We start from the raw sequence: 15,130 nt of genomic DNA on the forward strand, positions 1-15,130 counted from the left end.
GGGAGGCGGGGACTTGGGGGAGACGTTTAAACACTATTACCAGGTTGGGCGGGCCACGTCGGGGAGGACTTTGTGGGTGATCCCTGGGTTCCCCGCCCGCTGAGGAGATGGATGAGGACGGGCTTCCTCTCATGGGGTCAGGCATAGACCTGACCAAGGTTTGTAAAGGAAGGAGTTGAACTTCCGGTGACCTGGGAGGAGGATGGGGAAGGGACGCCCGATGCCCAGGGGGACCCCATCTCCCTTGCCTCACCCTGTCCCTGGCCCTGGCCTTCTCTTCGGCCGGCCTCGGAAGGGAGAGTCCCACACTTCACCTTGAAAAGGGGTCCCTCCCGAGCTGTTTAAGGGGGTCGTGTGTCTCTCCCAGCCTTCGCTTCACGGGTCTCTATGATCAAGGCGACATGGGCCGGTTGCGAACTCTAACCCCACCTCTTTTACTCGGCCCCCAGGTTTTATGTGTGTTTGTGTGTGCTGTCTTTATCGACAAGTTCTTACTTGTGAATCCAGAGCCCATTCCCAAACTTTTCTGCAGCTTCTGCCATCTTCGGACACCCCACCCCCACGGTTTGGGAAAACAAATTAAGGACTGCCTATTGGCAGTACTAAAAGGGACTCGCATCACACTGCTCATAAAACACCCCGTTATATTAATATCAAAGGGATTGCACAGTGTATCTTCCTCCTGTATGAACCACAATAATATATTTTTTACATAACGCAGGTGCCAGCTATTCAGCAGAAAAGAACGGTGGCATTTCTAAACCAGTTTGTGGTGCACACTGTACAGTTCCTCAATCGCTTTTCGACAGTTTGTGAGGAGGTAGGTCCTGTGATACTGGTGTAATGAGTACCCTAGAAATCACTTTGCACTGCTGAAGACGGCAAATGAGTAAAACAAGAATTACAGTCTACTCTTCCCATCTGATGTCCCCCAATTATGTTAACATACTGTAAATCCTTTTTGATTCTGTTACCATCAGTCCTGCACTCCACTTCTGTTGAATTAGTTTCCTAGAGGCCTTTGTGAAATAGTTCAGTAAAGCTTATTGTGATTAAAGAGAACGAAAGGAATTCCAAAATTTCACAGTTGAAAACATTTTGTATTTTGAAATTAGTTATGTTTCTCTTACCCCAAAGATTTACATTTTCAAGTACACATTGTTTCAGTTGATATTAAAATTATTTTACATCTTTGGAGCCAAAAAAAAAACGGGTAAGAAGGTAGCCTAGAAACATAGCTTTGGCATCAAATATCGTTATGAAAATAAAAATACGTCCTGCAACTGACTTGTGAAGTGAGGATTAAGTACCCAATTAAAGATGAAAGATCCCTGTCTTTAGGGGAAAAAAAAGGCAAAAAAGAGAATGGGGATGAAATGGGAAACATGGGTTGAAATTGGATTTAAGAAAGGAGAAAGATAAAATCACATAATTCATAGGTAAGCCAATTAAATAAGCCGTATTGAGTTCTTTATGTCTTGTATTTAACATAAGGTATAGCCTTAGCAAGTGGAGTTTTTGTTAGATATCGGATTAATAAAAATTGCATGGAGAGAAGAAAACTATTTTCACTTGTAGATTTCAGCTGCTGTTTTTTGTCTAGCTATCAAAATCTCTTCTGTCTTCTTACTAAGACAAAGAAACTGAAATGATAATTGATAGAGTAAGGGATTCGATTCAATATGTTTTATCTAATAGGTCCAGAGACTAGGTGCTTGCTTCAGTGAGTTTTATATTGCTGCCTCTCTAAATGGGTGTAGAATTGACTGACTAAAAACCAGTAAACCAAAGATTTAGTCCTTCACTTTTTATATCAGGGATGGGTAGAGAAGTATCTGGACAGAGACTATTCCAGGATTGTTAGTAGAGAGGAGCAGATACTCCATCCCCTCATCACTGGATTAAAAAATAAACAGCAACAGCCAGCAAACACACCTATGAAAGCAACTTAACTGAGCTGCTCTGGGCCAACGATAGCCCCTCACCTCACCTCTGTAGTGCCTCATGGTTTTCATGGCCTGGGGAGTGAGTACTGTTGATTGGGGACTAGATCTGATATAACAATAATCATCTCTTGTTTACTGATTTCTTATGAATTATCAGAGCCTCGTGATTCATTCTTTTCTCCCCTTCTCAACTTCCTCTCTCAACTTCCCCTCAGCTATTTTCACTGTATTGTTCACTATTCCCTAGTTCTTCCTTGAACTCTAGAGACAACCTTGTTAACTAAAAACTCATGAAGTTTAAATGTTGTTTATTGCCTTTTTCTCCTTAACGAATGATAATCTAGGTTGACTAGGACTCATTATTTATAATATTTTAGCCGTTTGGATATAGTTGTAGACTGTTTGCTGGGTGTGATGACAGTGCTTATTCTGTGCTAGGCATTGTACTAATTGCTTTACATATCTTGAATCATTACAGCCAGCCCTTTGGAAGAGGTCCAGCTATTCTCTCTTAGAAATACAGAAACAAGATGTAGAGAAGTTTAAATCATTTGTTTAGCCATTCATCCATTCATTCAACATATATTTAAGTGCATAGTATTTATAGCTGCAGTAACTGCGCTAACTTGCCCACACTCACACAGCTGGAAAATAGCAGAGCTGGGATTCCAACTCTGATCTATTCACTGGAGAAAACAAAAATGTCTCCCTATTCAGTTATATTGCATCTTCTGCCCTGAATAAGAGGCATGTTTACATCATTTTCAAGTGAGAGACTTCAAAGTGCCTTTTTTATAGCTATTTCAAATTTTATTTTTCAGATACGTATTCTCTTCTTTGCTATGCCATATCCATTTGATGTAATGTCTTTTTGATATGATGAATTCCAAGGACATAATATATGTGTTCAAATATAAAGTGCCATTTTATTCCAAGTTAAGATTAATGTGGTTTTTTGACATGGCACCTAGTAGGTCTATAATCCTCATTTAAAGCATCAAACAAGAACCCAAATAACTGTTTCCCTCAACAAAACATGAACCTTAGCTGTTATGTTTTGAACTGGAAGTTAATGGGGGAGGGAGGCAAGAAATACCTGTTTGTGTTTTGTTTTTTGTTTTTCATACAGTCTGGTTTGAACCAAACACAAACTGTAACAATTTCAATCACTGCTAAACTGAAACTGTAATTAAATTTGAAATAAATGGCTGGGGCTCTCTTCATGGCTAATACTGGTTTTAGAGTTCTCTAATAAAGAGGAAAGTGAAGAACTTAACTTTTAAAAAACTTTCTGGATACCAGGCTACTTTGTAACTGTTCTAATGACTGGATCCAGGATAGGAAAGAAGTTAGAAGAGGGAGAAAGGAAAGTAGCTGAATCAGATCCAAGTTACAGAGTTACTTAGGGTCATCTCTTCACAAAGCCCTAGTAAGCATTTCTACTCTGGCCCTACTCAGCAAAATCTTATGGTGGTCCATTGGGACTGCTAATTTAAATTTGGAGTGGGTGGGTGGGGGGTGGGGGGGATTCAATGCAAGTTCTATGCATATTGCAGATAAAAGTGAGCAGATATTTAACCTTATATTGAATTTTAAAGTCAAAGGTACTCTATAAACAGGGTAGTCAGATGTGTCATTTTGACTCAGACTTGTAACGTGCCTAGAATACTGGGTTTTTAATCATTTAAAAATATTCTAAAATGTTTCATTTTTTTCCTAAAATCTTAAGTATAGGGAAAACTGCTGAGAATTCTCACATAATCTAAAAAACTTTACAGTGTTTATCTTCTACATCCAGTTTTAAGCCCACCATCGGACTTATCAACCAAATAATGTTTTGTTTAAAACTATTTATTGCTACAAGTTTTTACAACTGCTTTTACAACTTTTACAACTGCTGGGCTTAAGTGTCAGATGAAGCTTAATAAAACCAGCAATTGCTTCCCTTTCTGGCTGTTCGGACACGTACAATCCAGTGTGATATACCAAGAGATCCATTATTTTAAAATACTGTTTCTCTTTTAGAGAATTGGATATGCACACTGGATATTTTACAAACCTAAAAACCACAGTATTTTATTTTTGTTTCCATGTTTAACTATTCACTCCATATTTCTTCCTTTCGTCTTCTTTTTCACTTTAATAAAATACTTTGCGTTAGAAATAGATGGGTGATAAATCAAGAAGTTTTCAGCTCAGCTTACAGATTTCAGGCAACTTGTAAATTCCCCTATTGTCCCAAGCCAAGGTATATTTCAGGTTTGCTTTAAATCCTTATAAAGATAAAAGGGTGGCTAAATACATGGGAAACTGATGTCTTTCCATTTCCTCCTTGCTTAAACTTTCAGAGATGGGCACAGTTACTCTCATTGGTTATATTATTTACATTCATAGTCAAGTCATCTACACGTTAGAGCGGTGGTTCTGAACTAGGAGACATATGGCAATGTCAGGAAATATTTTTAGTTGTCACAACTGGAGAGTACTAGTGGCATTGAGTGGATAGAGGTCAGAGATTCTGTTACACATCCTATAGTGCACCAGACAGCCCCCCACAACAAAGAATTGTCTAGCCCAAAATGTCAGTAGACCCAAGGTTAGAAACTTGCTTTGTAGTAGTCTGGGGTTGTACAAGGAAAATGCAGAAGGCTTCAACATCTTAGAAATGAACTTCAGCAGCCCATAATTGAAGCCAGGTGTAGTTGATCAAGTGACAATGGCTTTTCTAAAAAGTATGTATTTATGTACATTATAGGAATAATTATATGTTATAGGAATAACAGTTACTATGCCAAATTATCTTTGAAAAGCAGAGATTCTTAATTTGTGCCATGTACACTTTGGCAGTCTAATGAAACAAAATTAATGTTTTTAAATGTATAAAATAAAGTGTATAGGATTACAAAAGAAATCAATTACATTGATTTCATACTTTAAGAAAAACTCAAAATTTTGACGTAGTATGTCTTTTATTAAAGCATTATATTGTATAATCCAGATAACATGTAAATTTTAAGAGTCTCGTGCTCTACCGACTGAGCTAGCTGGGAGCCGCTCTGTAATCTTTTAGACTCTCAAAAACCAGCTCTAGAGAAGATGGATAATACTTTTATGGATAATAAAATAACATGGTTTATCTACAACAAAAATCTTCCCTAGCCAGGAGAAAAAGTCATTGTTGATCAGATTTTAAGAAAATCATTTACATAGTGGTTTTAAACTCGGGGTACATGAACTTGGATGACAAAATAACTATATTTAACTTAAATTTCACAGTTTCTTTAACTTGAAATTTAGTCAGCAAAATTCACAGTAGTGTTCACATCCTGGGAAGGACGGTGCAAGATTTTTATCACGCTATGCATTTTAATAGTGTGCAATTTAAAACTTATGAATTGTTTGTTTCTGGAATTTTCCATTTAATATTTTTGGACCATGGTTGACCATTTGTAACTGAAACGGATAATGGGGGACTACTGTACTTCACAATTGTTGTTATTAGATTAAATGTCAAAGATGTTTTGGATAAATTATTATACATTATAATATATTGATGTTTAGATCAGTGTCTTTCATGTCTTGTGTGAATAAATCATATATCTTGTTTTATTAAAAAGACAGATCATTTCATTTTGGTGTGGTTTTGATAATAATAAATGAGATTAGGTAAGATGAGTGTCAAAGCAAAAGATTAACATACCAGACGAATCTGCAACCAAAAAAAGATTGAGAATTACTGCCCTACAAAGTACAGTCATCCCTCAGTATCCACCGGGGATTGGTTTCAGGACCCCAACAGACACCACAATCCAGGGATGCTCAAGTCCCTTATATAAAACGGTGTAGTATTTGTATATAACCTACACACATCCTCCTGTGTACTTTAAATCATCTCTAGATTATAATACCTAATACAATGAATGCTATATAAATAGTTGTTATACTGTATTATTTAGGGAATAATTATAAGAAAAAATTCTGTACCTGTTTAGTACAGACACAACCATTGTAGGCCTAACCGCATAGTACACATCAGCAATAATGTAACTTCATTTTCCTTAATATTTTTGATCCACAATTGGTTGGATCCAAGGATGCAGAACCCATGGATATGGAGGGCTGACTATAACTCTTTTGTCCAAGCCTCTTTAATCTTCCTTATCTAGTAATTAAATCATCATTTTCATCCTTATTCCATTATTTACTAAGACTTGTATTTCAGTCCTTAGCCTATCCTGTATGAATCAGTGAGTACCCATTGTAGGACAGTTTATTTAGTTTTATGATCTAAACCTGAAAAAGAAAATTAATACCAATTTTTAAATCAGATAAACAGCATCTGTTTTAGGAAACTTTGATCAGAAAATTTGATTCCCAGTGTTTAGCACAATAACATCTTAGTGACAAAAGGATTAGTCATTTATTAGCTTTGAATAACAAAAATTCTACCTGTGAAATACTTTGGGAATTTTCCCTCTTTTTTTAAATTAGTAAACTTTATTATTTTAGAGCAGTTTTAGGTTCACAGCAAAGCTAAGCAGAAAGCACTGAGTTCCCTGCCTCTCGCCCCCATGCACACTGTCTTTCCCAGTATCATCATCCCCCACCAGCATGGTACATTTGTTAAAACTGATTTGTTACAATCTACCTTGACACATCATCTCCCAGAGTCTATGATAAAGCTTTCTCAAAACAATGTAAAATTCTTTCAAAAATAGTATCTGGAGTTGGAGTGTTTGAGTTCATTATTTTACTTGTATGAAGACTGTTTTTTTCATCTTTAAAATTGGCATAATAATAGTTCTTATGTCTTAGATTTGGTGTGAGATTTCAAATGATATGTTGTATATACAGTGTAGCATAGTATGGTAAGTGCTCAAAATGTTTACAGTGATGATTATCAGTTAAAAATACGTATTTACATAAAATATATTAAGACAGAGATTAATTTTTAATTCATCTTTTTGTTTCTCTTTATGTGTTTATTTACTTTAGTCAAACCAATGTATGTATTTTAAAATAAGTTAGAAATTATCATTCACTTTACAAATTTGCTGTGGGATTTCTACAATCATAAGCTTCTCTAATGAGTTAAAAGACTGATTAAATTTGCCAAAATTTAATTTCCATGATTTTCAGGAAAACACCTATAATTTGGAGAGGAATCCATCCATATAGTGTCTTATAAACCTGTATTTATATTTGCATAAAAGCTTTATGTGAACAAATCCTAGAAATCAAAATTAAAGTTAGCTTTGAATGCCACTAAAACTAGATTCTTATGTTTTATTTCTAAATTATATCTTTGTAGATCTGAAGATGCTCGTCTTAAAAATAAGTATTTTGTGAAGAAGCACTAACCACTCTGTGGTTGCTTTAGCTTTTTTCTCTCTCTAAATGTGGGCAAAATTACCATTTCTCAGGGTGTTAAAAATCTGCTTACGAGTCAGTCAGGATCTTGATAATAACCCAGAAGCAGTCAAAATGCTGCATACACATCTGGCAACTAGTAAACCATCCAACTGCTCTTGGACTATGTCACTGAATATAATAATGTATAGGATTATGTGTAGAAATAAATGTTCTTACGGATCATATTTTACGATGTTACCTTTGTGTGGCTGTGTGTGTGTGTATGTATGTACCGGGGGTGCCAAAAATGTGTAATACACACGACTTGTATTCATCTTTTGTTATCGGTATATATTGAGTATTTCAATTTTCACACAGTTTTTTCCTTTCTTAAAATGTGTATACATTTTTTTGGCACCCTCTGTATATAATTGGTTAGAATAACTAGAGTATGGTAAACTCTTGGTTCTGGTTTATCTGGGATTTTGGTGGTGAATTGATTCCTTTTGTTTTTTTAGAACTCTGATTTTTTCTTTGTTTTAATTCCTTCCAACACGAACTGCTCGCCTTCCAGTTTCATGTCCTTTCACTTTTCAAACTTGAAAAGCTTGAATTTAGGATTAATTGTACATACTTACGTGTTTAAGTAATTTATAAAGGCAAATCCTGTTCTAGGCTGTCTTGAGCTCATTTTTATTCTTGTTTTCTATGAAGAATGTCTTCATTCATCACCAAATAATTATTAGTCTCCTATTAAGTGTCAAGTACTGTTCTGGGGGCTGGGGGCATAGCAATGAAGAAAAACTCTGTCCTGGGTGGAGTTTGCATTCTGATCCCAGTGATTGATTATGGCTCTGATAATGAGTCAGAGAAGGCTGAAAATGTAACTACTTCTTATCTATGAATACAATTTTATAAAATAACTGTGAAGCATGTTAATGAAAAAGAATAGAATACTTGAATTTTTTTCCTACGCATGTAAATAAGAGAAATATGGAAAAAATAGAAAATGACAAACACTTAAACCATGGTTTTTATTATTTTCCAATCTGCCCTTTGTTATCCTTGTTAAGTTTAATTTAATCAAACTTTATTCTTTTGTTTCTAATCTTTTCCAGAAATTGGCAGACCTTTCTCTTCGTATCCAACAAATTGAAACAACTCTCAATATTTTAGATGCAAAGGTTTGTATTTCTGAATAATTTATAGTATAAACTTTGCTGTACACTTATCAACCTTCTCAATTATACTTAACTTTAAGTGCATTTGGGAATGAATTAAATTTAGCCCCTCCATCCTGAGGTGGTATAGTGTTTTTTATTTGTTTTTTTTAAATTTATTGTAATTGCAAAGGAAATGATAATTATTATCAGCCATTAACTGAGTCTGTTTAAATGTACACATGGATTGAGATTTCTTTCATTATACTAGTCAAAAGCATAATGTGAGTAACATGTTAACAAATTGAGCTGTTATATAGTTTACTTCATTTGATGGAAAATTCCCAATTATCTTAATAGTAATCATTTGATAACACACTAAGAACTTTAGGTGTCTCCAGAGCAAAATTTGGAGAATGTATCAGCCGTTTTCCATTTACAAGTATATTAAATGCTAATGAAGAATATCAGTAGTTTGAAGTCAGAAAGATAACTAGCAAATATAAAAGGGTTGTTTTTATTTGAAAACTTGCAGATTTTGTGTGTTTTTTCTGTTTACATGTAATGGAGACACTAATATATTTTTGTGACTTTGTCCTTTTATCAAAAAAAAAATCTGAAAAAATATTAAATATTTATGAGGAATTAAAATGACTAATATCTTTAGCATAGGATCATGATGTGTAGTTTGTACTTTCTACATCTTCTTGTGGACTCAGCCCCTTTGTTTCTCTCCAAACATTTCTCTAGCTTGGAAAATTTAGGCTACCTGGCCTTGAATATGTTCAAGATATCCTCTTAGCAGCCATAGCCACTTGAAACTATTTGGGCCATAGCCACTGTACTAAGTACTGTCATCAGTCAACAGTTCTCAATGAATATCGCTGCTTCAGATCTTATTACCATTGGTTTTTCATTATTCTTTATTATGATTATGTATCTTGTTTTAATGTTTGGGGAATTCTTGACTTAGAGTCCAAGGTCACAAGTTGAGTTACTATATGGACAAGTTAACCTTAATTATTTCCATGGTCATAGAGTTAATCTCCAATATTAGCCAAACATCTGACAAATATGTATCACTGATATCAAGATTGAATCAGAAAAGAGGGTTTGCGTGGATCTTGCAACTCCAACCTGAGATGTTTAGCCACTAACAACAAGCTCATCTTTTGTATATGAAAAATAATACATTTTAGTAACATTCAGAGATAAATGTTTAAAAAAAAGGAGCTATATTAGACATGAAAATGTGATGACAAGAGTTTTGTCATTTCTCAAATAATTGAAATTTAAAATGTGCTACAAACCACTTTTTTTACAAAGTGTGTTTAGTAAAAATCTTTTTACAACATGTTTGTGAAGTCAGTTTTTTATCCCCACCCTACAGGTGAGAAAATTGAGGCTTACAGAGATTTCCACAAGGTCACATGGCCTGTGACTTAAACCTAGGCACTTTGACTCCAAAACCATGCTCTTCTCATTCCTTACACAAGGATTCTTTCTAGTTTAAAAATAATTTCTGGGAAAATAATGATCATAAGCTAAATTAGATTTCTGAGAAATTGTTCAGAATATTATATTTGTAAATGCCTTTTCCTTTTGAATATTTTACAGCATAGATAATTTCAAACACCAAAGATGAGATTTTATAAACATGTTTCTCTGGACTTAACACACACACACCTAGGAACTTATAGTATTTAGCATGTAGTAGTATCCTCATATACCAACATTAATTTTATTTTCTCAGTTGTCATCAATCCCAGGCCTAGATGATGTCACATTTGAAGTATCTCCTGTAAGTGTCACTAGTGTCACAAATGAATCACATTCTGAAACCACTTCAGAGCAATCACAGGTAAGTATTTAAGTTCCAAGAAACATGAGCAAATCTTGTTGGTTGAACTAGATAGACCTAAGCAACAGGTTTGAAGGAAGAAGTTAAATAAAAATCTAAAACTTTGAATACTAACATTTTAAAGCCTTAAGATAGAAACTTAAGGCTTAAGGTAGTTTGAAAAAAAAACGTTAGGTGTTTTGTTTTGTTATTTGGAAGGGCTTCCTGAAGTTTATATTTTCTTTGCCAATAAAAAAAGAAAATTGATCTATACAGGACTTGGAAAAATCTTGAATATAATTACTTTCTTTAAGTTCACTATGGAAATTTTTTCTAAGCTCTTATAAAAAATGTACTTTTAAAATGTTTTATTATAGAAACTTTCAAGCATTCACAAAAATAGTATAGTGCAATGAATACCCAAATGCCCATTACCCAGATTCACCAGTTAAGATTTTTGTGGCAGTTGCTTCATCTCTTTTTTGTCACTAGCTGAACTGAATCCCTGGATCATACTATTTCACCCCTGTATAATTCCTTGAGCATCTCTGAAAAGTTCTGACGTTTTCTTGCATAACCACAATGCTTTATGTCACACAATATAATTAACGCCGATTCCCTTGTTATCTAACGCCATGTTACTCAAAGTGTGCTTCATGGACCAGCAGCCTGGGCATCAGCCGGGGGCTTGTTAGAAATCTCAGGCTCCACCCCAGACTTACTGAATCAGAATCTACATTTTAGCAAGATCCCTAGGTGATTTGTAGGCTATTGAAATTTGGCAGATAGTGATCTAAGAAATACCAATTGTCTGAAAAGTGTGTTTTGGGGTTTAATTTGTTCAAATCAGCATCGTAAGTAATGGTCTTTACATTTGGTTCTTATGTTTTAATGTTCATTTATTCTCTGTATAAGTTTAAATTTTATATTACTTTTTATTTCAAGAAATAAAAATTTACGGTTTGAGAATAATCTCTAGTGTATCTCAGTGAGGTATTAAAATTCAAAATATGATAGTCATTAAAATGGAGAACAAGTGGACTTCCTATCTCTGTGGAGTTCTGCATTTGTATCCAGAGGTACTTTTGACAGGATATTTTGTAGATCATGATGCTGTTGACTGTGATAATGCCTAAGATGTAATGTGTGCTTCCTGTGAGCCAGGCTACTTCCAAGTGCTTTTCATAAATTACTAATAATTCATTTAATCCTCGCAACAACCCTATGAACTACATACTGTATTATCAATTCTACTTTACAGACGGGTCAAATAAGTATAACAGAGGTTAAGTAACTTGCTGAAGACCAAACAGTAAATGTAAGAGCTGGAATTTTAACCCAGGTAGTTGCGTGCCAAAAGTCCTAGCTCTTACCTGCTGCATTACACGATACTGTCTCCAGCACCTGTGTTGAATTCATTAAACATACTGAGCACACGTGGTGTGAGACACTGTGGGAGGAGGCATATAGTTAGATATAGTATAGATTTGTGGAATGAATTAGATGACCATGTTCTAAACAATTACATACTAGAAAATTTAACATCCATTTAATTTACATAGGAAATTCCATCATCATGGCCACTGGAAAACACATATAATATATAAGAGGAAAGCCAGATGTTGTAGAGGAGTTTAACTTAAAAGGTTCTTTCACTTAAATATGGACCATCCTTTTTCTAAAACAAGACATGTGAAAAATATTAAGAGTATTTCTACTCTATATAGTAGCTATGCTTTGGTGGATAGTAGCTGTCATGTTTCTATACATTTTTAAGTGGTATCTGTGTAACTTTGAATATTAATTTTTCCAGGTGCCATTATGAATGCTATCTTCAATATGCCTTTTAAAATTTATGCAGTTGTTTTGGTCCTGCCTATTTAAGGTCTCAAAAAATTGGTTATGAGTAATCACATCTAAATTTTCTAAAATTCAGAGTAGCCTAATATACCTTGGCAATATTATTTTAAAATTGTATATTAATTCATTTGGAGGATTTATGAAGCTCTGTTGGCTTCCTGAGTTTAAAAATTGTGGTAAAATTGTGCATTGATTAGCTTAATAAAATGACTGTTTAGCATGTTTTTAATATTCAAATCAACTTATTTCTTCTCCATTGTTATTAATTGGTGTATTTTTTTGTAAAATATTTTGAAATGGATGTAAGTATGGCTTAACACAGAATTTCCATTGGCGTTAGTCAACTGACTTATCAGATAAAGGATAATTATACACGTTTTTAGAAATCATCCATTCATTGCAATCTCTATGCATGAGTCAAAGATCCAAAGTTTGCATACTGATTTTTCTGCAACTTTAATTTCATGGTTCAGATTTTATCATTACTCACAATAGAACATCCAATTGTGCAGATTGAGATTAATTTAAGAATAAAATGAAGGACAGTTGAGAGATATGATAGAGGATTTATTGGGTCATTCAAATAAGACCTGATATAATTAAACCTTGTTGAGGTCTTGACTATTAGGCAGAAGTTAACGGCTGAGTTTTGAGATTCAGTAGTCCTGTACATAATTAGCATTTAGTCTATTGTGCTATTGTGGGTGTTTATTGTCCATAATATTTTAAACATACTTGGGTCTTGTTTGAATTTTTTATTTAATTAACTGTTTTGGACTTTTTGTATTTATGTATTTTACAGATGAATACACATACACTCACTTCTGTACATTTAAGTGGCAGTATAACAGTAGTAGAAATCTAAAGGATTTTTGGGTGTTTTATTTGCCTCAGTGTTTTTGAAAGCTTTAATTTATATTTGAATTATCTAAGGAAAAACCTTAATATATAATTCACATTCATTTTAAAACTCAATTTTTCAAGATATTTCTTGATTTATCTATATTTCAGCATAGATATGTAGACATAAAATTTGACTTCATTCTGCTAAGGAAATTCCTATTAATGCTAATGCATATACAAGTAATAAGTGAGAATTCACAAAAGCAAACTTACTCTAAATGTTATTTCTATGTTGATAGAAAAATCAAGATGTATAGAGACAGTCTTAGCTTTGCACTTAAGTGAGGGCAGGGTTGCAGCAAGTTTGAGGTAATACAATACTGTGAGAATTGCCTGTATGATAAAACCATTTTTATCTAAAAGACCATTCCTAGTATTCTTTACTGTACATAGTAGTTAGTATATAATGTTAACCACTATGTGGAGAATGTTACCATTAATAGTTGAAATATATAAAACTGGACAATTTTGTCTGAGAAATGGGTTTCTTCCACGAATTCTTTAGGCATTGCTTTCTAAGATGTTAGAATAGCCATATCTACTTAGAAAAAGATTATTTACTAAATTAGGAATTCAACTGTGCAGATGATAGATACCTAGAAAATCAATTTACTGTCCATGAGAGTTGTACAGTTGATGAATCAATAGTTTTATTACCTTTAAGAAAAGTTTCATTAAAATAATATGTCCAACCTTTAATTCATGTTTTATATCTGCATTCTGGGGACAAGTAAAGCAGGATTCTAATATTTTTTAATGCCATGAATATGTTTGCATTTTTAAGGAACAATATATTGTTAATATTAAGTGTACCTTTCTCTGAAATCATATTTAAATATTTGGGAACATATATTCCATAATTAAATTATTGGTATTTAAATTTAGAAATATGATTTTTTTCTGATAGTGATTGCTTTAGAATTATAAAAAGAAATATCCCTTTTAAGTAACATGATGGACCCCTTTTGTAAATTGTCTAAAGATTTACACGCAATACTCTCTACAGCAGAACAGTTTACAAGACTCTGGACCACAGGAAAGTGAAGTAACAGCAGAAAATATCTTAACTGTAGCCAAGGATCCAAGATATGCCAGATATCTCAAAATGGTTCAAGTGGTAAGCTAATTTGGTCTGTCTTCTCTGTCTAGCAGCCACATTTGAAATTCTTAACCCTGGAGGTTTCATTGTTACTTTGCAACCTGAGAACACTGCTAAACCGAGTGACCAAGTTTTCTACTCTCTTACTTCTTTCCTATGTTTAATGAACAGCCTGATAAAAAGTAACCAAAGGTCAGACTTTTCTAATTAAAATTGATCTCACACTTCAGATTAACATAGTTTAATATAGATTTATGTAAATTTTTTTGCTTTACACAAAGTTATCAATGTAAATCTTGGATGTATCGATAGAGGAATGAAAGTGGACTGACTGTTCATTTGGTAAATGCTATGGCTTTAGCTTAATTCCTGTATGCTAGCACAAACAATGTTTTTTTTTGTGTGTATTTTTATTCTGAATTTCATTTGTCAAGTGATTTGGTTCATAGAAAAAAGCTTAAGTTTCTTGGCCATGTAAGGTTATCCTTTAAATTTATTATATGATTTCAGAATTTTTATTTATTCTAAGAAATCATTACATAGTATGATACCAAAAATATCTGCAGTTGTCTGTAACAGCAGAAACTAATTTCTTTTCATTCCTGTAGAAAATGCTGTTGCAGTGATTGAAGGAGCTAGCTGTTCATCATTTTTCTGTTAATTAAAAAATTTATGTTTTTGTACCATTCTATTATCAGGCAAAAGAAGTAATAATACTAAGAAGTACTAAGGACAACATTTTTATTTTGCTGTCCATGGCATTACTTATCACCAAAGTAATTTAAAAACAAATACTCTCTGATAAAAGAAAGAATAGATTGATTCATTTAGAAGCTACAATGGTGACAATGGTAAGAAGAAAACACATTCGTTTTTCCTAGCTGTCAGAAGTGGATTTGTCACTTTCAGAATTCTTCACTGACAGTCAAAACCCTGGGCTCTAGCCTTTAGAAAAAATAATCAACCAGAC

General features: G+C 33.6%; 1 protein-coding gene across 3 annotated transcripts in view; it reads left to right on the forward strand.

The window, feature by feature from the left end:
- Positions 1-15,130, forward strand: part of WASHC3 (WASH complex subunit 3) — a 42,285-nt gene continuing 27,155 nt past the window's right edge. Inside the window, exons 1-5 of one of the 3 annotated variants that reach the window (XM_019732203.3) lie at positions 1-158; positions 722-820; positions 8,417-8,482; positions 10,212-10,319; positions 14,068-14,178. In XM_019732203.3, coding sequence (XP_019587762.2) covers positions 108-158; positions 722-820; positions 8,417-8,482; positions 10,212-10,319; positions 14,068-14,178 — 435 coding nt within the window. In that variant the 5' untranslated portion in view covers positions 1-107. The remainder of the gene's footprint in view (positions 159-721; positions 821-8,416; positions 8,483-10,211; positions 10,320-14,067; positions 14,179-15,130) is intronic. The other 2 variants (XM_019732204.3, XM_019732205.3) reach the window with 2 other exon arrangements.

This window comes from Rhinolophus sinicus, chromosome 1, assembly GCF_057876585.1.
Source record: "Rhinolophus sinicus isolate RSI-liver-muscle chromosome 1, RSI-T2T, whole genome shotgun sequence".
In the NCBI taxonomy this organism is placed as follows: domain Eukaryota; kingdom Metazoa; phylum Chordata; class Mammalia; order Chiroptera; family Rhinolophidae; genus Rhinolophus; species Rhinolophus sinicus.